The sequence below is a fragment of the Balearica regulorum genome, chromosome Z (assembly GCF_011004875.1).
Source record: "Balearica regulorum gibbericeps isolate bBalReg1 chromosome Z, bBalReg1.pri, whole genome shotgun sequence".
NCBI lineage: Eukaryota > Metazoa > Chordata > Aves > Gruiformes > Gruidae > Balearica > Balearica regulorum.
Window position 1 is genome coordinate 10,519,372 of NC_046220.1, and position 27,419 is coordinate 10,546,790.

A 27,419-nucleotide genomic window follows, 5' to 3' on the forward strand; every position below is an offset into this window, starting at 1 on the left:
CTGCCTTCCTGCTCTAAAAGTAAAACAAAACAAATACAAATCACTGAGGCTTAACACAATTTCCTATTTTTTTATTAAAATTCCTTACCAACATAGCAAAACATTCTGGAAACAAAAATCTTAACGAACATCAATAAAAAATGTGTAAAAATGGATTGGGTAGTTGTTTTGGTTTTTTTCATTTAAAGCTGCCTTCACTAACCAGAAGTCCATAGGGACTGTCCCCTGCAGACTCTGTCATGACCTAGTAAGTGACCTCATAGAGGTCATTTCACCTGAGTGTGCTCTGTGAACCACCTGAGTGAAGGATTCCCACCTCATTGCATCACAGGCTTCAAGCTATACAAAAGAAAGACACTGTATGGAAACTAGTGGCTATTACTATTGCATGACTTCCAGCCTTTCCTCTGCATTGCAAGTCACCAGCAAGAAACTGCTCTGCTGCTCGTGCATCATCTGTCATTCCTGTACAATTGTAAAAAGTCAGAAGGGTGGGCTGCTACAGCAGAGCTGATGCACTTTTGCTTCGCAAACTAAACTGAAGAGGGGTGCAGAGCCCTGCAGCACGGCTCACTGGGGCCAGGCACGGCCCAGCACTCACTGGGATGCACCCTGCTTACCCCTCACCTGCAACAAGCACTGCAGTAAAACGGGAGAGAGGATAAACATGGGGCAAATACGATGCCCAGCTCAGCTGCTATTACCGCACTTCATGAACTGTCGTGAGGTATCAGAAGCGAGACGTGCACCTGCACGTTTATATATGTGTACCCTGAATGCACTTAAATACATGTATAAATGCTTTGCTGAGTGGACGCCATGTGGAAGGAAAGAGGGGATGGCCTGATGTGGTGCATTTCACACACCACTTTGGCAGCACCTAACATGGCTACAGATCACGGAGTGAATAGGTTGCCCATCCCAGCCCCAGTTAGCACTGAGGCATACCCTTGCCTTTGCTGGATATAGCCTGTAGAATTCCTCCCCTGGGCAAGGCTTAAGAGCAAAACATGAGAAGGGTACTGAAGGGATTTAATTGCATAGCTTGCAAGTCTTAGCGGGAGTTGCCCATGTATGTTCTCAGTGCATATGTGGGAGTATAGATGTCTGGATCCTGTGTGACAGGATATTTCAAAACCAGCTGTAGTAATATAAGCAGCAGTATGTGGACCTTTATGTGGTGGTTGAAAACAAAAAAGAGAGGTTTTGAAGAAAAACAACAAGCTGAAAGGGACCAAATAAGCTACAGGACAGATGCAATCCAACAAATTACTTAAAGCTGGAAGACTGAAAGAGTATCCCTGTTTAAGCTGGAATTGTTGCATTTCCCCTAGCTGTGAGCCCACCCCAACACTCACTTAAAGATACTGCCTCACTTGGGATATGGCAATAAAACTTTGCCTTTTGGCCACAGAGACTACCAGAATTATATAATGTTCTGTGAGTTTTCTGTACAACAAAGGACCTCTTTCACAGAGGCAAAGCTAAGCAAGAAGTCGCTTTGACATGCTGTCACGAGACAAGGAGGCTGGGCACCACTACGGGAAATGGGACCAGGAGGTGGAAACATTTGAGAAAGGAGCTGCCTTGAAAGGCAGCCTGCAGCAAGTAGCACATCCCGGAGCTGGAAATGGGATGGCAGTGGAGGATGTCTGGGAGAGGGGACAGGGGTGCCAGCAGAGAGGTAAAACGCCAGGCTGGATGGCACATGAAAGGGCAGTCGCAGGGTGACCTCCAGACTGCTTTTGTCCAAGATGATGGAGTTTCCCTGTCTTGTCAGCATGGGGTTATTAAACCAAAATTATGCGCAGCAAAATGCATTTATGCAGGACAGCAGGATGCCGTGCTCAGCCCCTGCCCAGCCATCCATCGGTGCGGTGCCTGTCCTGGCTCGGGGGTGTTCCTCCACCGGGGCAGCCCTGAGCTCACCCTTGCAGCACCCTGGGGTGGGACTGGGCTGGAAGAGAGCGAGGGCCTTCTTTGCTATTTAGGAGAAAGCAAAACAGATGGGAGATCATATTAAAGAATCTGAGGAGGTTGCATGCAAAACCAAAGCCACACTTGAAATCAAGGGTACCTTCACAGTATTGGCTCAGGCCTCCCCTCCCTTCCCCACCTGCCTCCTTCCTTATTTGTAGCACACCTGGGGTCTTCAGTCAGGCTGTTTTAACGTACGGCTTTGTCACTTTCAAGTGTCTGATGTCAATACAGTGCTTTAATGTGCAATGCACGTGCAGGGTGCGCCTTCCCTCTTCCCCCCCGCCACACGCTCCTCACCGCTGCTCTCAAAGGCTGCCCTGCAGCAGCAGCCTTTTGCAGCATGCCGTGTTACCACTGCATTCACAAGTGGCTCTGCTGTTCTGTTCCCCAACCGCCCGTGCCCTCCCTCCTCCTGCCAGCCCTGTCCTTTCCCTTAGCCAAACCTGCTTGAAGCCGGGGCTGCAGCCGCTGCCTGTCTGCCCGCCGCAGCTCCCGCTCACCGTGCCATGTGCCACCGTTCTTCCCTCCCCACCGCGCTGCTCCCTAAGGACGCGCCGTGGCACAGCTGTCTGCCTCCTCTGCTGCAGTCATGCAGGTTTGGATTACTGTGCACACTACTGATGTCGAGCTCCTGTCGTGACCCAGCGCCCCATAGGAGGAGCAAATGAGCTGAGACGTCAACGCAAAAAATTATAGCCATGCGAGCTATCCCTGCGCTCAGCTGCTTGGAGAGTGCATACATGGCTTGTGTGACAGCAACAGCACACAGAAGCAGCAATGAAATGCAGTTAGTAATACAGCTGGGAGACAGGCAGCGAGGCAGGCACTGGTCCAGTGACTAAAATGATCCTACCGTGAGCCAGCCTGCAGTGCCTCCAAAAGTGGCTGACTACTACACAGGAGCTCGGCTTTCTTTGCAATTACTCCAGTTCCCTGGGGTGACTGCAGTGTGTGCTCTGTTTTGGTTTTGTTTGCCTTTTTGTTTCTTTTTTTACCCCCACCCATCTCCCTCTCTCTCCTCCCGTGTCCTTCTCTCCAGGATGGCGGAAGCAGAGTTGCACAAGGAAAGGCTCCAAGCCATAGCAGTAAGTCAGTTTCATTTTACTTGGTCTTTTGTCCGTAGCTGCGGGTTGCGGAGGGAAGGGGGGGAGTCCAGCACGGTGGCTGGGAAGCGCCTGGAGAGCCTGGCTTTCGCGAAGTTGTGCGTGGAGTTCCCCATTTGGGAAATGAGTGGTTAAAGTCTGCTTTGCAGGATTTGGCGGAGAAAGAGGGCTCTGAGGAAGAGCGTTGAGCTGACACGTGCAGAAAGAAAAATGTGAATGCACAGTGGCACGCTTAAAAGATTGATGATGGAGAAGAAAAGAAGGAGTAAGTGGGGAGGAGGGGAGATTGCGGGAGAAAATCAGTACTCTGGTGAAAAGATATTTTCTCACGGTGGGAGCGTTGGCTTAGCTGATTAAGAAATTAAACAAAATGATCTGCTGTAGGGTGGGTTTTAATGCAGAAAATAATTGTGATAGTACTAATTTTTAAGACAATTGAATACAAACACTGCATTATCAAAATTGTGTAATTATTTGATCTACTAGTTAAACTGCCACCTCAGCTCCACAGCTGAGCACATGCTTTCAGACAAATTCCCTGCAGAGTTGCATCCTGCCAGGGGTAAAGTCCAGGCAGGATTTTGCCCCATTTTAGTTAAAACTTTTGTTTTCACATTTAGTACCATAATTTGGAGTAAGCTATGGGCTCAGCCGGTGCAGATTTCAGAGGAACATGGGGAGTGACACCTGGTGAGGATATGGCCTGGGTGTTTAAAAACCACCATCATCCCGGCACGCAGAAAGTGCCAGCTCATCTTCTAGCACGGCACAAGCACCGTGTCAAAAGGCCTGTGTTTCCGTGGGCACTGCCAGTCTGCCAGCCCCACACAGCCTGCCCTTGTTCGAGTGACACCCAGCTCCTCTTCTTCCCCACGGCTGAGATGTCGATGCAGCTGTGCCGGTCCCAGTCGGATGGCACGGTCCGTGCCGGGGACCGCACACCTGGAGGTCTGAAGGGAAATGACAGAAGACAGCAGAGCCCGCATGGGTTTTACATTCCCTTCCCCGGTTCCCCCAGTGATCAACAGATGCTACGTTTTACTGTAGCCAGCAGAGATTACAGATTTCCTTTGTAGTAAGAGGAATGGCTGCTGCTGCTGCTGCTGCTGCTGCTGCTGCTGCTGTTCTAAGCTGTTTTCTTTAAAAGTCCACTATTCTGCTAATAGGTCCATGGAGATTTTAAATTACCAGATGTAAAACAAATAGATTGCTTTTTTTTCCCTCTCTAAAATATTTCCTGGAAAGGAGCAAATGGTATCATTTGATGGGGGGGATGCTATAACCGTTTAATTTTCAGGCAGCAGAAAGTAGATGCATATTTTTAAGCTGGTTCACAGTTTTCTGTCAGCATAGGCATTGCCAAATCTCCAAATGGAAACACCGTGAATGTTCCTCTGGAGGCAGTCCTCACCACTGCCTCTCCTTTGGGACTGCTGTGCAGCTGAACCGTACTGCAGAGCTGCTCCGCGCATTGCTGCTGTGTGTAGCTCTGAAAAACTTCCCCTCCACATTAAAAAAAATGGTTTAAATTATTGCTTCTTTTGACCACTATATAACAGAAAACCAAGCAGCACCCATTTCCACTCCACATGATGTGCTTGAACCTTTCACCAAAGTAAATCAGATGCTCTGCTTCTTAGTGCTTTGCATTTCACACCAGTAAGGCCATTATGGATGTAAAATTATTACCTGCTGTACTGCAGCTTTTTTATGCTGGTATGAGAGAAGGCCTTGAGAATCTGGATCTTCATTTTCTATATATATTTCTTTTTTGGTTTCTCTTTCTGGCAACAAATAAAAGATAGTATAGTAATGTATGCAGTGAAGTAGACTGAAAGAATTTTACTTCAGCATCAAAAAATTAAGCCTTATTTTAAGCTTGAATGTGGGTCCATGAACTGACTTGTTTGCTTGCCCACTCTGCTGAGCAACAGGTTTTCCATATAAGCTTGTTAGGTAACTTATCTCCTCTGCTTTGGGCTGCTGCAAATGTTTGTCAGAATGCAGAGAAGATTATTTCGAGTGTAAGCTTTGCTCCATCAGGATGAGTGACACGACACGAGTTAGGCATTTCTCTTCTGCCACCAGTTGGCTAAAATAAGGTCAAACCTTGAAAGCTGTGTGGCGTTTCTTAGAAGAAGAAAAAGGTGGCATTTCGGTTCAGCTTGGTGTTCCCTCTATTTTAACAAGCTGCAGTATCTCACTCAGATGAGCAGAAGCTTACACCAGCACTCTTCAATCAAGCCGGTTGAATGCTAGGCATGTAGAAAGAAATCCATTTATCACTGGGGCTTCTACACACTGTTGCTTGTACGTTTGTGCTTGCTGCCATAATCACCACAGCCCAGAAGAGAGGGCAAGTAAATTTTAAGCGTGCATCACTGAGTATTTAAGGGAAACAAAATACATTCATGGAAATATGAATATTTGCACCAGAAGGCTGATGCCTTTTGAAGAGTTTGATTTTGTACTTTGTTACTCTGACTAATCAAAGTTTTAATATATGCATGTCTGGCACAGAGGCAGGTGTCATGGGAAGAGGAAAAAAAGGCTCTAACTGTTAGGACATTAATCTAAACCTTGGTGAACATGAGTTAGCCACTTGTTTTGCCAGCAGCAAGTACTTAGCCTCTTTGTGCATTTATTTTCCATTGGTAAACTGTGAATAATAGACTTTGCCCTTGTCTCAGAGAGCTGTTAGGGGTGCATGGAAGACTGAGGAGAACTTGGATGCTATGGTTTACCAGGACAAGAAACAGTTAAATAAGCCTTTAAAAAATAGAATGTGTGATTCTAAAAGAGAAAAAGAAAAAAAAAAGACGAAGCTTTAAATGTATATGTTTTTAATCCACTATACATGCTTAAGCTGTGATTTTTAGATCTGTTTCTGAAGTTCCTAAAATTCACAAATGGACTATAGCAAGACTCAGAACACTGTGGCAGTCCAGTTTGAGAAGTGGGGAGGTGTGGGACAACTACTAAAAAGTGACCCCAGTTCTCTCTGCGTGGGAGGAAAACATAAACTCAGTGTCCTGGGGAGGTCCTACGAGGACCAGGAGTGATTGGTTTTCTGATCCTTGAGCAGAGGTCACATAACATCTCCCCACTTGGGTACCATGTATGCAGCAGACAGATACTGGTAAATTCTCTGTCATGCCACACTGCCCGTAACATCTGTTTGAGCCTGACTCTAAATCATGACAGCACTGACGTGCTGCCCCACCGCCGATGGAGCCAAGCGGTACCCACTCTGAACGCTGCAGGAAGATGCCTTGCAGGAAGCAAACAAGAGGTTAAAAGAGGAGGTCAGAAGCCATCTTCTCTCTAAGCTTGTTCCTATAGCACACTTCAGTGGGTGCATCTGCTCTTTTCCTGAAAGGGGGGGGGGGGGGGGGGGGGCAGCTGGTAAAATTTTGGGTGAAAAAGGAAACATTTTTGTGGCTTTAAAAAATACGCCTGCTGCAAGTTGCTCAGAAGTTTGGAATGTGAATAGTCCCGGAGGAAGCAGGCTCAGTGGCCAGGGGACAGGTGAGCCAAGTTGATTTATCACGTTTTGCGTAAATAAACTGTGTGCCTTGGCAATTTATTATATAGCCCCCTTCTCTATAACTGCAGAGATCACCATTATATAGTGATCTAAACATAGACAAGCATTTATGAAATGTAAATATTTTCCGTCGCTTAGCTAGCAGTCATAAAGTTGGGAAGTGGGTGCGTTGGGTACAAATGAACATGTGATGCAGTTAATGTGTGTCACCCATATGTCAGGTGAATTAAAGGCAATCATTGAGGGACAGGACTGAGGAGAAACCGTCCACTTGAGCAACAACCAGTGCAAGAACTGGAGGAGTGTTCAGGTTAAGGAGATGTCCAGCCTACAGATGCAAGTGGGAAGCTGCTAAAATGTACTGATTTCTCAGCAAGTAAAAACATCAGTAATGATGGTGACCACTTTTTCTATGAGATTATGAGTTTGTTGTGCTGGATCTAACATTATTTATGTGTCATCAGGTGTTCAACTTGGTATGGCAGGACACCGTTGTTTAAAAATAGCCCCCTTCTGTATCGTGGGGTATGCCTTAGATGGATTAAGGACTGGTTAACTGACAGGTCTCAAAAAGTTGCTGTTGGTGAGGGAGACTGCTGAGCAGAGCCATGTTCCTTGGCAGCAAAGGCAGGGGAGAGCTTGCAGGAAGCAGCTTTTCAAGGCTTGAAGGTGTTCTCTGTCAGTACTTTGATGTAAATGCAAAATCAAAATTGATAGTGTGCAGGTGACATAAAGAGTGGTGAAGAATAAATACAATGACAAAAAGCAGTCCTGCAGAGCAAGTTGGATTATTTGGTAAATGCGGTCCTCCATTTAAAGGAGTTCTTCACACCTATATAGAGCAGGTGTTAAGACAGGCCAGTGCAGGTCTGTGCATCCAGATATAAGAGAAAGATAGTACGAGTATAGTTTCAGTATCACAATTGCTGGTAACCTAAGCATTCCACATTTCTGGGTTGGGCACTCAGCAACTGCACTGAGCATCATGTGGTGTCCATAAATTTCAGAAAAATTAATGACAGAAAAGCCAATATCGCTTTTTCCCCCCATTCACTTATTGTCTATTACCCCACAAAATTAAAATTCATGACTAGTAGATCTTGTGCCCAAAATCATTTTACTGTCACACCTCTCCACGATTTTTGTAAGTCCTTCCACAGAACATTGTTTGTTAGAATATCTGGTGTTGGGGATCACATAGAAAGATGTGGCAAATTCATTTAATCAACAATTTACTATTGCTGTGATGACTTAATACACGAGTTTCCTATGCCTTCATTTAGAAAGTAATGTTTTTGTTCTTAAAGTTAAGCACATGATCAAATCTGTCTGAATTCAGTTGTTTTCAGACATAAAGCCTGCAGAAAAAAAAAGGCAGCAAGATATGGAAAGAGTAAGCAGGCTAGGACTTTTCTGCTTGGAAAATAGGTGAGTGAGAAGAATCTGCAGAAGTCTGTAAGGTCATGAGTGTTACCAAGAAAGAAGATAAGGAAATACTACTCACACCTTTTGGCACAGGTATTAGCAGGTGTCTAAGGAAGGCAGCAGTTGTGGACGAACCAAACCCAAAGAGATGTTCCTCCTACAATGAGTTGTTAAGCTGTAGAACCCCTCTCTCCAGGATGTGGTAGACATTCAAAGTGCACCTGTGCTTGAGGAGAACCCAGGCATGGTCAGGGAAGTGGAATCCGTGAAGGACTTTCTCATTAGATAGAAGTAATTTTTGAGTTGCAAATTACTAGAGGCTGGCAGAGAAGTTTTACATATATTTGCCATGCTCCTGAGGTCTTCTGCTGTAGGCACTGTGTTAGAATGGAGCACGGGCTAGATGGTCTCACACCAACCTGTGTAGTCAAACACGTTCCTGGAGTAACCATGTCTTTAACTGCTTTCACAAGTTTCGGCACTGAAGAAAGCCCCCCTCGCAATTCATTGTGAAGTTCATTTGAATATTGCTGCTACATAGTTAATCCAATTTTTCCATTCCCATTTTTCCCCTCCTTGTCCTGTTTGTAATTGTATTTACACCTCTGATTAATCACAACCATTGCTCAGCCATTTCATTCCTCAGCAGTCCTAACATCCAAATACCTGTAATGGAAAATTCCCACGTGGGTGTAGCTGTCCTCCTTTTATATTCTGAGCTGAAAGAACTTGAGGGCTAGTGAGACCTTAACAGATTTCCAGAGTACTCTATGGTGAGGAAGACCTGGTGGGGTTGGGAAGAGTCTGTATCCTGCTGCAAATATTTCCACGACTGGGTTTAGTATATGCAACCTAAAGATTATCACAAACTAAATCTAAATGAGATCTATATTTTGAGCATGATATGAACCCGTGAGGTTCCTGTGAAACCTCAGCCATGGGAGAGGAAAATCAGCCATGGGAGATGAAGTGTTATGTTTGCATTTGCTGTAAAGGATGAAGAGAGGTTTCCCTGCAACACAAGTCCTACCCTGGACTACAGCAATATCATGAGTCAGCTTCATGGCAGACCTTGCACAGAGAAACCCATGCGAGCACAGTTGTGTCTTGTCTTGACTTCTGGGGCATATAAAACGCTGGGAGTTCACACATAGTGTAAGAAATATTATGGCCTTTGCCCATTCTAAGCCAAAAGCCAAAGAAAAATGTCTACAACTATAACTGAAAACTAAAATTAATGTCTCGGGTTTTATCTGTATTGTTGCTTTAGGAATGTTTACATGACTGCAAAAGAAGCGGAAATATGATGAAAAAACATTGCTGTCAAGGTATCAGTGAAAACTAGGAACAAATAGAAACCAGAAACCAGCTTGCTCTTGAGAAATTTCTAGACAGTCTCCAAGCTTACCCAAACTCAACTGTTTAAATTTAGAATTGTTTCAACAGCACATTCCTAGCCTTAACACATCACAACATCTCTTGAGCACCAAGAAGGAGCTGAGATACTGGATTTCATTTTGTGCCTTTCAAATTACAGTTTGCAGAAGAAGTTGAAATGGGTGAAAAGTTTTTGTGATTTTGTCGTTGTTGTTAATTCTCTGGTAAAGTAAAATAGTTGTGGAAGATTCACATTTTTGGAAACTATTGAACAGCTCTAGCCTGGAGTGTAAGGACAGATGCCGCACACCATGGCACCAGTGGGGTAGTTTGTTCATGTGAAGTCAGAGGTGACACTTTGGGATTTACACGCTCTGCTAAAAGTGATGAATAGTTGTGTGACTGGGATGAGGGTAGGATGGGGCTGGAATGGGGTGCACAGTGATGCTCAGTCTCTCCTCAAGCACTCTTGGTCTTGCAGGAATCACTCCTTGTACCTAACTACTCACCTGCTTCGCAAATACTGTTTTGTCCTTGTACAGAATGAAGTGTACTCTTTCTTTCGCTGAATCCTTGCAAAGTACAGTGACCAGCAAGATGTTTGGTCTGCAGCGTGTGTTTGGGAAAGCACTGGATGGTACATGTGTAGTCAATTATGAGGACTCACAGCAGTAATATTTAGCCTCTGAGGCTCTTTGTGAGTGCGTCCCAAGGAACTTTGCAAAGTTTATTGTATTTGTTTATCAAAGGGGGAAATGAACCTCAGGCAAGGGATTTGTTTGCCTGTTTCACCAGCTAACCCAACAGAGCCGTGAATTCAACCCCACGCTTCCTTATTAATTAGGATGACGTTGAAATGTGATCTTAAACCTTGCCCTCTCTCAAATGGCCCATGAGCACGTGCTGAGGCACTGTTCAGACTGAGGACGCCTTTCAGGAGCAGGACTTGGGAGCACAGGGATGCTACACCTGCCTTTGTTCCTAATTTCCTTAGTGTAGAAAAGCCTTTTCTGTTGCAAATTCTGATCTGAGAAAGCCATGTGCATGCAAGGGTTAACATCACCCGACAAGTCCAGTGGCAATGAAATGGGCACGGCCTTTTGGCAATTGCACACCAGACCTGTGTAGCTCTTGACACACAGATGCTTTTTGTTACTTAGCTGACTTGCAGTGAGGTTAGGCGCTGGAGGCGTGTAAAGCTTTCTTCCTCTTTGCCAGTAAAAACAAATGCTCTCTGCACACGAAAAAAAGGCCAACAACCAATGCAGTTTGGGGAGCTCTTTTTGGAAGGAGACAGACCTACTCTCATCCATGGGTTGTTGCCCTTTCCAGATGGCGCAGAGCTCGGGTTGTTGATTTAGGCGGTGCTCTGATTATTTTAATTTGAGCTGCCAGCATCATTTGTCAAGATCCACAGACAAGAATTAGCAGGGTTCACAGACAATAGTTAGCCGGGTGGGGCTCGGCCCCTCTGCAATGCCTAATAATAGCAGCCACTGACAGTCGACTGAAGATTTGGGACAGCAGAGGTGTGCTCAGATTTTAAAAAATACGTGCCTTGAAAGAAAGCCCTCAGCTTACCAGCAGAGGTTTAAATAAAAGGTGCTTTCCAGTCTTTTGGGGACATGTCATACAATCATAGAATCATAGAATGTCCTCAGCTGGAAGGGACCCATAAGGATCATCGAGTCCAACTCCTGGCTCCACACAGGACCAGCCGAATCAGAGCATATGACTGAGAGCGTTGTCGAGGCGCTTCTGAACTCAGTCAAGCTCAGTGCTGTGACCACTTCCCTGGGGAGCCTGTTCCAGTGCCCGGCCACCCTCTCAGTGAAGAACCTTTTCCTGACATCCAACCTCAACCTCCCCTGTCACAGCTTCATTCCATCATTGTCAGCTTCTGTGCTTCAGCCATGTTCTTTTGCCATTCAGAGTTAGAAGCAGCACTGCAGTAACCTGGGCAGGTAATGGCTAAGGAGCCCCTGTTAAGAGGTTGAAAACTGCAGACAGAAATTAGAAGCCAGATTGCTTTGTAGTTTATTGCTAGAGGAGAAAGAGTTTAGCAGCCCGTAATGCTTGCTGCAGAGAGTCACACAGCTGCAGTCTCTTTATGGCAGCAGCAGGAGCTGAGATTACGCGGGAGCAGATAGCAGAGCTAAACGCAAGCGTCGAGCTATTAACGAGCTGAGTGCTGCACACTGCAGTGCCGGCACCAGACTGGTCTTTCCCAGTAGGCTTCCCAGAGGGAAAGGAGATGGAGTACACACACACGTATACACGCACACTTGTTAGCCTCTCGTGGAACAGGTCCGTGCTGCACCATGTGTCAGGTACTTGGAAAAAACTCCCGCTGACATCCATGGGTTTTTAAAGGATCCCTAGTCATCCAACTGTTTCCCGTTTGGAGCATAAAGCAAGCATTTGGCATCCAAGGTGTCACTAAATTTATGATAACTGCAGCACAGGAGACTGGATTGTCTCATACACTGGCTTTGGTACAAAATTACTATCTTGGATCTGTTGTCAAGTTCTGGCAGCCCTGTGCAGATAGTACAGTGTTTGGGAGTTAATCTCTTATCTATTTTGAATTCCTACCTACATTGACATAAAAAATAAGTCTTGGTTGTTAACCATGTATTTGTTCTTAATAAATATAAGCATATTAAATAAATATAAGCAGCACTTGCTGAACTTTAGAGAAGCAGCTCCAGCAGAAGCCTGATTCATTTCCCAGCATTTTAAGCTGCATTTTTCAGACCACTTCTTGTGGTAGGGATAACTGCTGAATTAGGAATGTACATAAACTCATCAGCATCATGGTGAACTTAGTAAATTTTCTGGTTAAGGAAGTAACTTCTAACCAGCCAGGAAAAAAAAAACCCTCTAGTTTTTAAAAAATGAAATAAAGAGCAGTTTAAATATAACATGTTTAAGAACTGTGTCTCTGTATCAGTAAGACACTAAGAAATATCAGTCCCTTGTGCTAAATTTACACTTGCTATTGCTGAAGTTTCAAAAAATACAAAATTTAGGCTGAACTTCTTATAGGATATCTGAAACTCATCTGTGAAATAGAGGCCTGCTCATACTTTTCATGCTCTTCATTATCAGCTTTCTGGTGTCCAGAGGAAAAATAATAGAATCTAAGTGGTTTACATGTATTTTTGTCCTTATCATATGTGACATTGCATACGATGCTGAGCAAAGGTTTTGATGAGATTGATGTGACAGTGAATAGTGCAGACCTCCTCCTCTGTGAATTTCTCAGCAATTCACAGGACTGAATGTCCCACAGAGGAGTTGTTCCAGAATCAATAAAGTTTCCAATACAGACAACTCTTTACATTAATGATGATTTTTTTTTTCCGGGCTTTTAAAAAAGTATAATAATTCATAATTAAGGAGACCAGGTGTCTTTTAAAGATTATTGCACTGCTAAGAAGGAGGGGATGGACAACGCTGCTGAACTGGAGAGAACTGGTAGGAGTTTCCTGTTCCAAGTCTGCCACAGATCTCGGGGTGCTGGGGAGAATTCCCCTCTGAATTTGGCCTCTGTCTCTCCAGAGAGTGCTGCACCATCCTTCCTTGCCTGAGTACTCACAGCCTATGAAAGCAGTCCTGAAAAGCAGATGTAAGGAAACAAGACTGGTATTTGGGTGGTCCAAGTACCTACAGCTCCACTTTGTACTTCATGTTGGTCTGTGACGTTGTAGGGCAAACCACCATCCTTGCTTATACATGTAAGAGAACAAAAATAGTCTAGGTACATAAAATTACCTCCTTTGTGAGCTGTAGACCACCAGTCCCTATACTCTTCTGCCGCAGTAGGACCCTGTCCTGCACCCAACCATGTTAATAGGACTTGTGCGGCTAGTTTCAGTGGTGAGCAGGAACAGATCCATACTATCCTCATGAGTGTTCACGCTATTTCTGACTCTTTAGCATCATAAAAAGCGCCAGATATGTGCCAGATCACACGTCTAAATCAGACTTTCCAGCACAACCAGTTATAAGGCTGAGGGTAAATAGGGGAAGTGGGATTCACTATTCCTCTAAACGTGAAGGGTGCATGCTTTGTCACTCATCACATACTCTTATCAGTAGTAGAGGCAGTTAGTGGTTAAACTCACCTATCGAAAGTTCCAACTTCCTTGTAAAATAATGACTAGATTTTAACACATGTTCACCCACAGGAGATAGCCAGTTTTGAGAACCTGGGTCTCTGAAGAGCCATTGACTTCTCTTGTATGTTGCCAAGAGTCCACATATTGAATAACCTTTGCTGGAATAAGCTTCCTATGCTGTACCTCTGCTTTGTAAGGAGGTGCTTTTTCAGTTGAACCTTCCTTCCAACAGAAGGTTTTGCTATTGCTATAAATGTTACCAATAGAAAAAAAAGATAGTAACAGCCTTATTTTCTCAGAAAAATGAAGGGGGGCGGGGAGGAGAAGAGTTATTTGCAGTTTCAGGGAAGTCATGTTTGCAGTTTCTTTGTTGATCCTGGAAGGTGTGAAACTGTGAAGGTTTAGCAAGCTGAAATTTCCCTAATGCTCTAGCCTAAAATCAAAGGGGATGAGACCCCCTCCCTTCAGCTAGCTGAAATAATGCTAGCAAGAAGCAAATCAAGACAACACTGTCATTGAATTTCATTGTCTTTCTCTTTGTCCAACCTAACTTGGTTTTGAGTTGCCTTTGCAAATCAATGCAAAACTTTGCACTGAAACTTTGGAGCAGATCCTTAGGACGTCTTTGGGGGCTGGACAACAAATCACACATAACCTGTAGGGCACATGAATTGTCGAAGGCCTCTAGGAAGCTCCACTTCAGGCAGGTGATTTTTTTGTGACTGCATTTTGAGCTGTGTGTGCAGAAGGCCTTTCACCATGCACTAAGGTAGGGCAACAGCTGCTCACAATATAGCACAGCCAAGATTTATCTTTCTCTATTTCTGTGGGTTTAGACAGTTCACATCATATTTAAGAAACTGGTCAGAAAGCTTTCACTGCTGATGTGCTGTTAATATTGCACTCCATTTCAAGCATGTTCTCCTTTTTAGGCAAATTTTTCAACTTAATAAAACCCCACTTAAACCACGAACAATGAGCAGTTGGTTTGCTTGTGGGTATATTGCTGAAGCATTGTATGTTTCCATGTGCAATCAGAATTCCAGATATTGGGTACATACTAAAATGCAAAGGTTGTGAAGCTGCTGACAACCTTTTACTGTGTTGTAGCAGAAATTATCTCCTAAGTTTTAAACCATTACAATTGTCAAGTTGACCTGTGAGTAAACAACTTAACTCCTCCTTTTTAGAGCAATTCTGCTCCCTTTAAGAACACAAAACAAAAAACCTATTTTGGCTAATTGAGAAATGTCAGCAGTGGTTTTGCTTGGTCCAAGATTTGGGATTTTTTACTGCATTGCTTTCGGAAAAGTGACTGTGTAAATGGCATTCAGTAATTCAAGTTGTATTGTCTTTCAAAGGTTATCATTACGTATTCCATCTACAAAATGTTGAAAGTGTTTTCTTTGGCTAAAAAGCACTGAAAGAATAATTACAATCCTTTCGGGCATGTCTACATCGTACAGTGAAGTACCTACATCTGTGCAAAGATGAACATCTGGCTTTTGGGTCTGCTAGGTATCCAAAACAAGTCCTCATTGTGGCAAATCAGATGTATATTGAAATGGATGTACAACAGATATCAAAGGTAATGGAAGCAAGCTGGTAACTTGCTCCAAGTTCAGCACAGAGCAGTTAGGATGAGTCCAGCTGTCTCTGCACAGTGCGGTGGTGTATGGCATCCATTAACTCCCCATCTGACTCAAAAATACTTGCCAAAGAGCCTTACTCAGTAAACTCAGCATGAAGTCTAAACTTCTGTTTCAGAAAGGAGGCGATGCAGTTGTTTATTGTTCTTCTTAGTGTCCTTATTCAGAAATTTTTTTCCAAACAACCACCATCACAAACTGGTTTTTTTTCAGTTGCTCAAATGAGGACTAGCTGTCTCGCACATTTCCCTGACATGAGTAAGAGCAAAATTGTCAAAAGTACTCACTAACTCTGAACACTCAGCACGAGACATTTTCAAAGCCTGCATTTTTCAGAAAATAGGTTGTTGTGTAATGCTTCATATATCCAGAATACCTCTTGTATTGATGTGAAAGACAATGTGAAACTTCAGTGTGTCTGATTTTGCATCTGCTAGACATCCAAAGCAAATCTGCATTGTGGGAAATCAAGTGTTTATTGAACTGCTTTAGCCTGAAGAGCCTTAGAGCATTTTATAGGGCAAAAATAGTTTTTCCTGAGGCAGCTGAGCAGTTTCACCAGTGGCAAATTGAACAACAGCACACAGTTTGTGATAGGGGAAAATTGTACCTGCTTACCCTTTTAACACTGATTGCATCATTGGTCTTTGTGCTTATAAAATTCAGTCAATCAATATTAATTTATTTGTTTCTCTCCTATGAAACATAGATAAAAGGAAAAAGGAGAGAAACCAAAACTATTCAGTAGTAAGGAATACAGGATATGCCACTGGATACCACAGTATTGGTCATGCAAAAAAACCCAAACCAAACCAAAACAACATAAAGAACAGCTCTAGAATAGATTTAGTTTTGGTTTTGACACTGAATCATCCTGTGGGATTTTCTGTGCCACTTAAACTTGTGTTCCCATCATCCCTTACAAAACGTGGATTGTGGTATTTATTGTTGCACAGAAACAACATGAAAACCATCTACTTGAAGTCTAAATGACTTCATTGGGACTTCAGGCACAAGTGTTTCCCAAAGCTTTATTACTTTGTCTCCACCAGTTGATGAAACTTGATGCTACAAGGGTGGCAAAGGAAAACACATTATGCACCTTCTGAATAGTTTTGAGGTAATTTTCTGTTTGGCAATGGAGAAGATGAATCTTTATTGTTTATTAATGGCATTAGAGCAGTGCCAGCTGAGGTCTACACTCTGTTATGCTAGCACAACAGCAAACACGTGCCCAACATCAGCCTCCAAAAGAGCAGAGACCACAGAAGATGAGAAATGAGCACAGAAAAGTGAAATCATTTACCCAAGGACATTCAGCAAGCTGAACCCTGCAGGTACCTCTTTTTACAGCCATATTAGCAGGCTACACACTGAACCCCACTGCTCATGTCCACATTAACTGCTTTGGTCAAAGGTTCCCACCATGCATTGAAACCCACAGTCCACTGAACTGCTTCTATTAGGGGTGCAGAAAGACCCTACGTGAGCACATGGGTCTTGTCTTACCTGTCTTCCCTGCAGGATGCTCTGACCCTTTGGTAGCCTAGCTTTCCACCACCTCCATAAACCATGCCAGCACGGTCTTCAGCAGCGCGTCTTCAGTAGAGCTTTCATGCATTTTGGTTAGCTGGCATCAATAGACTTGATCTTCCAACATGTGCTGCAGTGCTGCTCCTCAGCACTCTTGCATATATTCTGCGACTAGTGTGTGCAATCAATTAACCCATCGGTGTTCTTTTTAACTGCCTTCCTGCATGCAAGCAGCCTTACCAATAACGCACTTCTAGAGATCCTTCAGAGGTGTCTCAGGATCAGAATTAGCCTTGAATGTCTGTCTGCTGCTTTATTTCCGGAGAAGCAAAACAAGAATGTCCCTTCACAGTCTAGCATGACCTAAGAAATAAATAGGTTGCGTTTTCTTCTCTGCAGCACCACCACCCATGGACATAGCTTGATTTCTCTCCCTTTCTATTTTAATTCACAGACACATCCAAAGATACTGTCCCTGGGCAAGTAATAACCCTTAGAAAGAAAAAATCATTTACGCTGTGAGTAAAGAATGGCTTTAGGAAGGAGAAGCATAAATGGAAATATTTTCAGCTCTACAGAACTGTTCTGTCCAAGTCATTACAAATCACATAACCGTGGCATGTATTTTCAAAACCGTAGCAGTGGAATGGATCATTTTTGCCTCTGCCTTTCAAGCTGTGATCTTGGACAGGTGGTGGGAAATTCTGAGTTTTTTAAGGCTGTTAAGATTCAAAGAGGAAAAACAAAAAGGTGAAAGCATTGGCGTCAGTTTCCTAGCATGCCTCTTGGAAGGAAGAGAGCTTTTTCCACCACTGCCAGTTATCAGGACTGTCAGCCAACTAGTTGTTCAACAAAGATGCATCCTCACAACAAGCAATGGTAAAAGTCATATTTTATTAGTATGTATATCTTCACTGAATGCCAGTTGTTTAGCACAAGACTGCAGGAAAAATCATTATGGCAGACTTTGACTTGGCAAAAGTTACATAAGATGTATCAGAAAAGAAGATTTTTTTTCTGTATCTCTTTCCATTATACAGGCTTTCTTGTAAATGGGAGATAGAAGTATACTGCCACTCCTACTGAATGCTCCATGTGGGCCTAGACAGTTTCCTTAGAAAGGTATTTCTAAACATTCTCTCTTTTTAATGAATCCATGCAGATTTAATTTTTGGCCTCTACTTGACATATTATTATCAGGGACCAGAAGTTAAAATGTTTGTGAATGTGACTGAACTTGTTTCATTATCAAACTGACTTGATCAGATTTTTTTAACTTTCTTCATTGCTTCTGACATTGGTGTGCCTTTGAACTAAGCAATGTAGCAATCCTCTACTGTGCTCTAGCATGGCAAATGGCCATAGCGGAGACAAGTCAAGTCATCTCTTGCAAGTATTGCCTGATAGTTCGAGCGTATCAAAGATTGTCATATTTGGGTGGCAGTCAGGGCCCAGCTTGATTTGGCATAGAAAACACCAAGTAGCAACGTACAGTGGCCGAAAGATACTTTACTATGGAAAAATCCATTGTTCAGCACTATGTTGTGTTTCTCTTTAAGGTTTTTCTCCTTCCCCTTGATAAGAAAACTGAGGAGCTTGTACAGCTGCTGTTTCATCCTCGGCATGTGTGTACTTGCACATTTTTAATATCACTCCTTATTGTTTGTCATGTTTCTTTTCTTCCCCCCCCCCAACCTGGCTTGCAGTTTTTCTACAGAATGCAAACTCTTGACCAGATTTGCAGAAGAATTCAGGATGCAGAGTACAATAGGAAAGGGTTTCAATGAAGGATGCACCCTTGAAAATACACTGTGTTGTACCCTCCACCCTTACCATTTCTGTATGTGATGGGTTATATTTTCATAATACACCTCTAAATGTAGTGAACATGTCTACGATAAACTCCTGGTGGGTGGATCCCATCTGTTCACCATGCTATAAGAAAACATTTTAGAAATCTAAAGGAAAAGATAGTCATAAATGTACCCATCCTTACATTCTGTCCAGGCTTCTCGTTTCCTTGTCCCATTCGATGTCTGTCTATGCAAATGCCGAGACTCATCTCATTTCCCAAATCTTTTTTCACTCACAACTTAACCTTCCTGTTTCTCTTATCAGCACTTGAAAGTCTTGTCTTTCAGTGTTCCTTTTGAAGAGAGTAAATAAGATATATTCTTCTTGTACTTTCACTCCAATAACTTCCCCCCCTCCCACCCTCATAATCCAGTCTCTTCAGACCACTGTGTTTCTGGAGAATCAAATACAAGACGCACTTTAGATGAGAACCATCCATAGCCATTACCAGCTAAATCTTTTCTCATATCACACTTTAGAGGAAATTATTCCAGAGGGAAATTCTTGGCAAGCTCACTATTATAAATACTGCTTAAGGTAGTTATGCTTAAAGAAAATGAGAGGGGAGGAGAAGCTTGGCAGGAACTACTGTCTTCTACACCTTCAGATTGTAAACCGATGCAAAGGAATTGCGGAAAGGTCATGGACATTTGAAAAAGAAAACCATGTAAATCTGAGCAAGAGCTAAGTTTTAATTTTCATTCAGTCACTTCCTTGGCAACTCTATTGCTTTAAACTTATCATCCTTGTTTCCTGATGACAATGTGTTACTGACATCAGCACAAGTTGATGGCAAAGATATTACCGATTTAGAAAATAAACTGTCATCTAGCAGAAATGATCTGCCTTTGACAGTTTGATGCACACTGAAGTGCCCAGATGGAGCTGGGGAGTCATAACTTTACCACTATTTGGGGGAGCAAAAGGGATCACAAAGAGCCTACAGTGCAATAAAAGGGGGTGTTCATCCTTGCCGTTTTGCATGGGAGAATATGATTATGTGTTGGCTCCATAATGAAGTGGAGGTTTGGCTTGTAAAATCAAGATAATAAGAAAAAACTGCAATATTTTATATACTTTTTTTATTCTTTTCCACAGTTGGATCATACTTCCACCTTTTCCCTGCATTCATAAGGACTCCTAACTTCCTTTTTTATATGAAAGCTGAGATTCCCATGTAGTAACATAACTCTATTGCTAAGGTTTTAAGAAAAATAGGGGATTTTGTGAAACTTGCTATAAAATCACAAGAGCTGGCAAAACAAAGCAGCCATAATGTTGTTTGATATTCTGTGTATAGCCCACAGTGACATTCAAGACTTTTACTAGCAGATCTGCAGAGGATGTGATCTGCTTCTAGCAAGGAGAGGTTTAGTTGAGTATCAGAAACTTCCACTTTGACACCTAAACTGAGAACAAATGCAAAGTTAAGATGGAGAGCCTGCAGCTACAATCAAAAGAAGATTTCTTTCATGGTGACCATCCCTTAAAAAATAACTTTTGCAGAACAAAATACCACAATTGAGTTGCAGCAATGATGGAGGTTACATATGAGTAAGCATTGCTGTATGTCTGCACGTGGAAATCTGATAGTTGATATAACTGAATCTTAAGTTTTGTCCCTCATCTGAGGCTTCTTGGTATTGTTGTAGTGCAAATGGTAAAACCTCGTACTCATATACTTCACTGTTACCTCAAAGTAATCAAAAATTTTCTTACAAAACTCATTTCTCTTGCACATTGAATGAATGGTGAGAATGAGTCTGATTTTTAAAATTAGCAGTGCTCTGTTAAGCTAATACATCTGCACTCTGCTCCCTGCTCCCATTTATCATCTCATAGGAGGTTGAATGCACTCTTCTCTCTTGAAGTATTGATTTAGCATAACAAAGTATGACCTTGCTTGCACTCTGACTTGGAAAAGAGCTGTTGTGTACCATGTTGCATATGACATTCTTTACAGGGCTCTTCAGGGACGTCCTAGTGATGTGGAAGAACCAGAGAAATAATGGTTTCCTGCACCAAATCAGATAGCTTTGTGTATGCACAGACCTAACCCAGAGTAATGAGCATCTTTCACATATGGTGCAGGGAGAATTTTCTCCTTTCTAGCAAAGCACAGATGATTCTTCCCCATGAGATGCTGCCTCAGCTCCTCTGTCATCAAAGCATGGTTCAAATGTTGAGATAACTGGCACAGGAAGGTTTTCCAACTCTGCAGCCATGACAACACTGTGTGACACCTGCACATTCAGGAAGGGAGAAGGAGCTGGTGGGAATGAGTGTCTTGCTTCCTTATGTCCTGTTGAGAAGGCCTCTCTCCTTTCTGAAATCGGAATAAATTTCAGTCTAAATTCTGTTTGGGTTTTGCAAGGCCTGTTTCATTGCATTTAATGGGGCTCTGGGAAAGTGCAACATGCTCTCTATAAGAAATTTTGGTTAACTGGGTAACTGCTGTTTTCTGCAAACAGTAACCAGAATTTTTGAGGATCCTCTGGGCATCACTGTAATACAGAATGGTGAAATGGGGAGACAGAGACAACTTTCAATCAAGCAGTGTTTCAAAGCAATCCTGTAGAATATGGTGCCATCCATAGTCTGTAGGATGTGACAGGCATGGCAGTGGCAGGGCAGAGAGACGGGCAGAAATTGTAGTGTTTTGGTTTATCCAAGATAAACAAAAGTGAGGTGGTATACCAGAAGTGCTCAGACCTGAATTTTACTTGAACCATCAATGGTCAAAGAGGCTAAGACTCCTTTGTTTGGCAACATATCACTCAAGTAAGAGAGGAAGGTGTTAGGGTGGTCTTGTCTAACACTTCCAATTAGTACTGCCATCCTCAGTGTTCCTCTCCCTCACCAGAGTCAGGTAGCACTAGGTCTGTAGCATCAAGGTGGTAGGCACACGGTGTTGCAAGGTGTGCTTCGCAGCATTTGGGGACCGTTGGGCAGTAAGAGAAACCCACCCTTTTGTGTACGCATTTATATCCCCACCCACAAAGGTCTGTTAGCTCTCTGTTCCTACTGAAAGCAGCAGGCACCTAGCACTTAAATCTCCATGGGGAATGGAAAGCCTTGTTGCTTCCTATGAACTGTCTGTTGCACAGATGTGAGGCGACTGACTGCTCACCTACCCTGGGACTACTCAAGGTACAGCCTAAAAAAAACTTTAGCAACGCTTCTATTCTTCAGGCTGGCTACCAATGCAGAGCCAGGGTGGGCTGCCCCTTCAGTAAAAGCCATCGCTCTGCCAGTTTGCCAATGCAAACTGACTCTTGACTGAGGACTTGTGCCATCAGCAACCTTTTCTAGCCACCCATTAGCAAAAATTAGTATTTGCCGTTATCCCCAGCATGGCATTTCTGCAAGTACCAAAGAGTTTTGCCAAGTTGTAAGTGCTGAGTGTGGAGGTGTTGCAATGACATGCAATCATGGCATGTTGTCCCCATGTAAACACCAGGAACTGGTCCCCAGAAGATACTTCAGGTCCACTTGCAGCTCTGGGACGTGTTGGAGACTGAGGCACAGCAGAGCATGAAAGGATGCAACATGCAACATACAGTTCAGCGAATTTGACTGTTTGGGATTGTTTCTTTTTGTGATGATCCAGTTAAATCACTGCCATTCACAGCTGGCTGACTGGGTTTTAGAAGCCACCACAAGAAAATCTTTATTGGGAATGCACAAACAGCCAAGTGATCCATCAGAAAATGGAGAAGGGAGATGTTTCTATAAAGGAAGAATGTATAGAAGACAAGGTTTTCTAATTGAGTGGGAAAAAAATTAGTGCTATTTGTCCTTTCTGAGAATCCATGGAAAAGTGAATAAATTATTCTTTGCAGCTCCTTTTATTATTCTGTGCAGCTGCAGGAAAGGGCTGTATAATTTATGTGCGTTCTTGAACTAAAATGTGTGGTCTGGTGACTAGACATGGTAAGAGGGCAAGCATTCCTCTCGCTCCACAGGATTTCAAGGATTCTGACATCTCCTTTCACAAATAAAAATGAAAGACTTTATCCAAAAAGTAAAAGCTCATCTTTCCTTTTAATCAGATGAAATATTTTACTAGTAAAAAAAAAAATAATTTCTTTAGTTCTGATTAGTATTTGATTAGACATTGTGACAATATTAAATGTAAACATGGTTTGTGGAATAGCTTAAAAGTAAAAATGTTAATTTTTAATTCCTACAGTGGCCCCCACTTGAGTCATACTGTGTGGTCATTAATAGCTCTTCGTTGTCAGTCGATCTCCTAAGATGGCCACATAGCTAATTCTCCTGCTGTGCAAGTACCATATGGTGAAACACAAAATTGGGTTTGTGGGCTGCATGTCACCCACAGGCCAGTTTGTTTTGCAGGTCTGCTGTAGCAGGTCTCTCCTAAGGGTGACACAGACTCCAAAACATACAGTAAAAGTAGAATCATAGAATTGTTTTTGGTTGGAAAAAACCCTTAAGATCATCATGTCCAACTGTTAACCTAGCACTGCCAAGTCCACCACTAAACCATGTCCCTAAGCCATGCACCTACATGTCTACACACGTCTTTTAAATCCCTCCGGGGATGGTATGGTGGGTTGACGCTGGCTGGGGGCCAGGTGCCCACCAAAGCCGCTCTATCACTGCCCTTGTTCACTAGACAGGGGAGAAAAGGTGTAACGAAAAGCTTGTGGGTCGAGATAAGGACAGGGAGAGATCACTCACTAATTATCATCACGAGCAAACCAGACTGAACTTAGAGAGGAAATTCATCTAATTTATTACCAAGCAAAACAGAGTAGAGGAATGAGAAATAAAATCAAATCTTAAAACACCTCCGCCCACCCCTCCCATCTTCCCGGGCTCAACTTCACTCCTGGCTTCAACCTCTGCCCCCCCTCAGCTCCAGCATGGGGTCCCCCAACTTTTCTCATCACCCACCAAGTGCACCCTGGTCCCCCTACAGGCCACCAGGATCATAAGTGTGATCAGGCCTTTCACATGGTCTGGGGGGGCTGCCCGGTGGAAACTGGAGCAGCATTCTTTCTGGAAGAGTCCCTTTTTACAGCTATCTTGCCTTGTAGCTCACGTACTCGTGCCTCCAGCCAGGTGGAGGAAAGGGACAACAGGGTTTATTGGACTGTGTGGATCCGATGGCCTGGCACATCGGACCCACAGGAGTACAAAGCCCTAATGGACACTGGTTCACAGTGCACCCTAAAGCTATTAAGCTATGAAGGGGTGGAAGTGATATCTATTTCTGGTGTGACGGGGGGATCCCAACAGTTGACTCTGTTGGAGCTGAAGTAAGTCTAACGGGGAATGGGGGTTACCATCAGTTCATCACCTGTTGTTTCTGCCGCTTCTTCATCCTGAGGGGGAGGACTCCTCTCATCGTTCCCCTGTTCCAGCGTGGGGTCCCTCTCACGGGAGACAGTCCTTCACGAACTTCTCCAACGTGAGTCTCTCCCACAGGCTACAGTCCTTCACGAACTGCTCCAGCGTGGGTCCCTCCCACAGGGTGCAGACCTTCAGGAACAGACTGCTCCAGTGTGGGTCCCCCACGGGGTCACAAGTCCTGCCAGCAAACCTGCTCTGGTGTGGGCTCCTCTTTCCACGGGTCCACCAGTCTGGCCAGGAACTTGCTCCAGCCTGGGCTTCCCACAAGCCACAGCCTCCTTTGGGTGCCTCCACCTGCTCCGGCGTGGGGTCCTCCATGGGCTGCAGGTGGAATCTCTACACCCCCTCATCCTTCCTCCATGGGCTGCAGGGGGACAGCCTGCCTCACCATGGTCTTCACCACTGGCTGCAGGGGGATCTCTGCTGTGGTGCCTGGAGCACCTCCTCCCCTCCTTCTGCACTGACCTTGGTGTCTGCAGAGTTTCTTACGTCTTCTCACTCCTCTCTGCGGCTGCAAAAGCTCTCTCTAACTGTTTTTTTTCCTTCTTAAATATGTTATCACAGAGGAGCTGATGGGCTTGGCCTTGGCCGGCGGCGGGTCCGTCTTGTAGCCGGCTGGCATTGGCTCTGTCAGACACAGGGGAAGCTTCTAGCAGCTTCTCACAGAAGCCACCCCTGTAGCCCCCCCACTACCAAAACCTTGCCATGCAAACCCAACACAGATGGTGACTCAACCACTTCCTTGGGCAACATGTTCCAATGACTGACAACCCTTTCAGTGAAGAAATTTGTCATAATATGCAATCTAAACCTCCCCTGGCACAACTTGAGCCCATTTCCTCTTGTCCTATCACTTGTTACTTGGGAGAAGAGACCAACACCCACTTGGCTACAGCCTCCTTTCAGGCAGTTGTAGGGAGCGATCAGGTCTCCCCTCAGCCTCCTTTCCTCCAGGCTAAACAACCCCAGTTCCCTCAGCCGCTCCTCACAGGACTTGTGCTCTGGACCCTTCACCAGCTTCGTTGCCCTTCTCTGGACATGCTCCAGCACCTCAATGTCCTTCTTGTAGTGACTAGCCCAAAATTGAACACAGTGCTCAAGGGGCAACCTCACCAGTACATGGAGATGATCACTGCTCTAGTCCTGCTCGCCACAGTATTTCTGATACAAGCCAGGATGCTGTTGGCCTTCTTGGCCCCCTGGGCACACTGCTGGCTCATGTTCAGCTGGCTGTCAACTAACACCCCCAGGTCCTTTTCCGCCAGGCAGCTTTCCAGCCACTCTGCCCCAAGCCTGTAACGTTGCCTGGGGTTGTTGTGACCCAAGTGCAGGACCCGGCACTGAGCTTTGTTTAACCTCACACAGTTGGCCTCGGCCCATCGATCCAGCCTGTCCAGATCCCTCTGCAGAGTCTTCCTGCCCTCAAGCAGATCAACACTCCCGCCCAATTTGGTGTCATCTGCAAACTTACTGAGGGTGCACTCGATCCCCCTGTTAAGATCATTGATAAAGATATTGAAGAGAACTGGCCCCAGTACTGAGCCCTGGGGAACACCACTTGTGGCTGGCCACCAATGGTTTTCCTCCATTCATCACAGCGCTGCTCAATGAGATCCATCAGCTCTCGTGAAGAAGTGGCTAGCTATGAGTGATGGTTCAGTATGGCACAGAAACCCCATAATGTCCAATGTTTTGTATGCTAGTGACATTGGGGGTTGGAAATCATTGAATCGTAGAATCATAGAATATCCTGAGTTGGAAGGGACACATAAGGATCATCGAGTCCAACTCCTGGCTCCACACAGGACCAGCCGAATCAGAGCATATGACTGAGAGCATTGTCCAGATGCTTCTGAACTCAGTCAAGCTTAGTGCTGTGACCACTTCTCTGGGGAGCCTGTTCCAGTGCCCGACCACCCTCTCAGTGAAGAACCTTTTCCTGATATCCAACCTCAACCTCCCCTGTCGCAGCTTCATTCCATTCCCTCAGGTTCTGGCACTGGTCACCACAGGGAGGAGATCAGCACCTGCCCCTTCGCTCCCCCTCGTGAGGAAGTTGTAGGCCGCAATGAGGTCTCCTCTCAGTCTGCTCTTCTCCAGGCTGAACAAACCAAGGGACTTCAGCCTCTCCTCATACGTCTTCCCCTCTAGACCCTTCACCATCTTTGTTGCCCTCCTTTGGACACTCTCTTCAGAAACTGTCCCTTTCTAATGCAATTTTGCTTTCCTGTTAGGAACTGACAGCTGTTAAGAAAGCATGTTAGGCAGGTTAGAGAATCCAACCTTTTATAAATCCCAGACCATAATGAAGATGATAAAATTTGTTTAGTTGTTGATTTTTAATAAGATTAGACTGGAATGGCAATAGAGGAAAACTCAATTGTTTTAAAACTGCAGTATTCATTTAAAAATAGCAAACATGCCATTTTATGGTATCCAGGAGAGTGACGAATGCAAATGTACTTAGAGGATCTCTTCTTCATTTTGGCTAGCCAGAACCGGTGTGGCGTATGCCCCAAGCACCTCTGCTGCCAGGGCTGTTGACACACATGATGTCAGAGTGTGGTCGCTGGGTCATTTCAGAAGACTTCTGCAAGAAACCAGGAGCAAGCACCTATTACTAGCTCACCTGCTATTATTTTCTCATCATCACCTGGGCTGGTTGAATACACTGTCCAAACACTTAAAAGGGACAGTGAAGGGGGGAAAACAGCAAGCCCATACAATCCCCCTTTTGTACACTGGAAAGCCGTGCCGTGGACAGTAGTACATATGTGTGCTGTAAAGAAGACTCCAATCTTTCTTAGATACTGATTGAAGATCATATTCTTTGTGCTCAGACTGCATTGCAGAAGTGTTAGACTCTTTTTAAAATAATAATTAGAAAAATTTAATGCAGGCTTTTAAGATCTTTGTAGCTGAACCAAAATGGAGGAAATTCTTACACAAAAGTGGTGAGGCCAGCAGTGTGCTTGGCGGAACACAAAGAGACATTAGGGTTGGATTAGGATCAGCATTTTCAAGAATACCTTGTGTATTAGTCCTGTTATGCAAATAATACAACTAAAGTGTGTAGGAGCAGAGGCATATAGTCAGGTGCTCTGGACCCAGCTGCAGCCCTGAGGAAGTGACAACACCCAGGCACTGGACCACATTTTGGTAGAGGCTCCACAGTCAGTGGAGAAGAAAATCTGTTCCCTCCGTTTAAACCAATGTGGCTGACTTTGCACGGAAGCAGATGCCTCAGAGCAGAAACATTACCGCAGAGCACCGTAGCTTCTGGCAAGAAGGCAGTTACAAGCAGCTGGTGAGCAGTAATGTCCTGCACCAGTGAAGTCCTTTGGAAAGCAGATATGTGCTTGTGCCTTCTTTTGCTCTGAGACATAGATCCCAAGTGGCCATTGCTTTGAAAGGTGAGAATTGAGGTCCCCAGGCATATGAGTCCTGT

At 44.2% G+C, this 27,419-nt stretch overlaps 1 protein-coding gene across 5 annotated transcripts in view; it reads left to right on the forward strand.

Moving 5' to 3' along the window:
* The first annotated feature begins 2,679 nt into the window (after positions 1–2,679).
* Positions 2,680–27,419, forward strand: part of PALM2AKAP2 (PALM2 and AKAP2 fusion) — a 271,609-nt gene continuing 246,869 nt past the window's right edge. For 4 of the 5 annotated variants that reach the window (XM_075740493.1, XM_075740496.1, XM_075740495.1 and 1 more), the window contains exon 1: positions 2,680–3,065. In XM_075740493.1, the coding sequence (XP_075596608.1) occupies positions 3,021–3,065 (45 nt within the window). In that variant the 5' untranslated portion in view covers positions 2,680–3,020. The remainder of the gene's footprint in view (positions 3,066–27,419) is intronic. The other variant, XM_075740494.1, reaches the window with a different exon arrangement.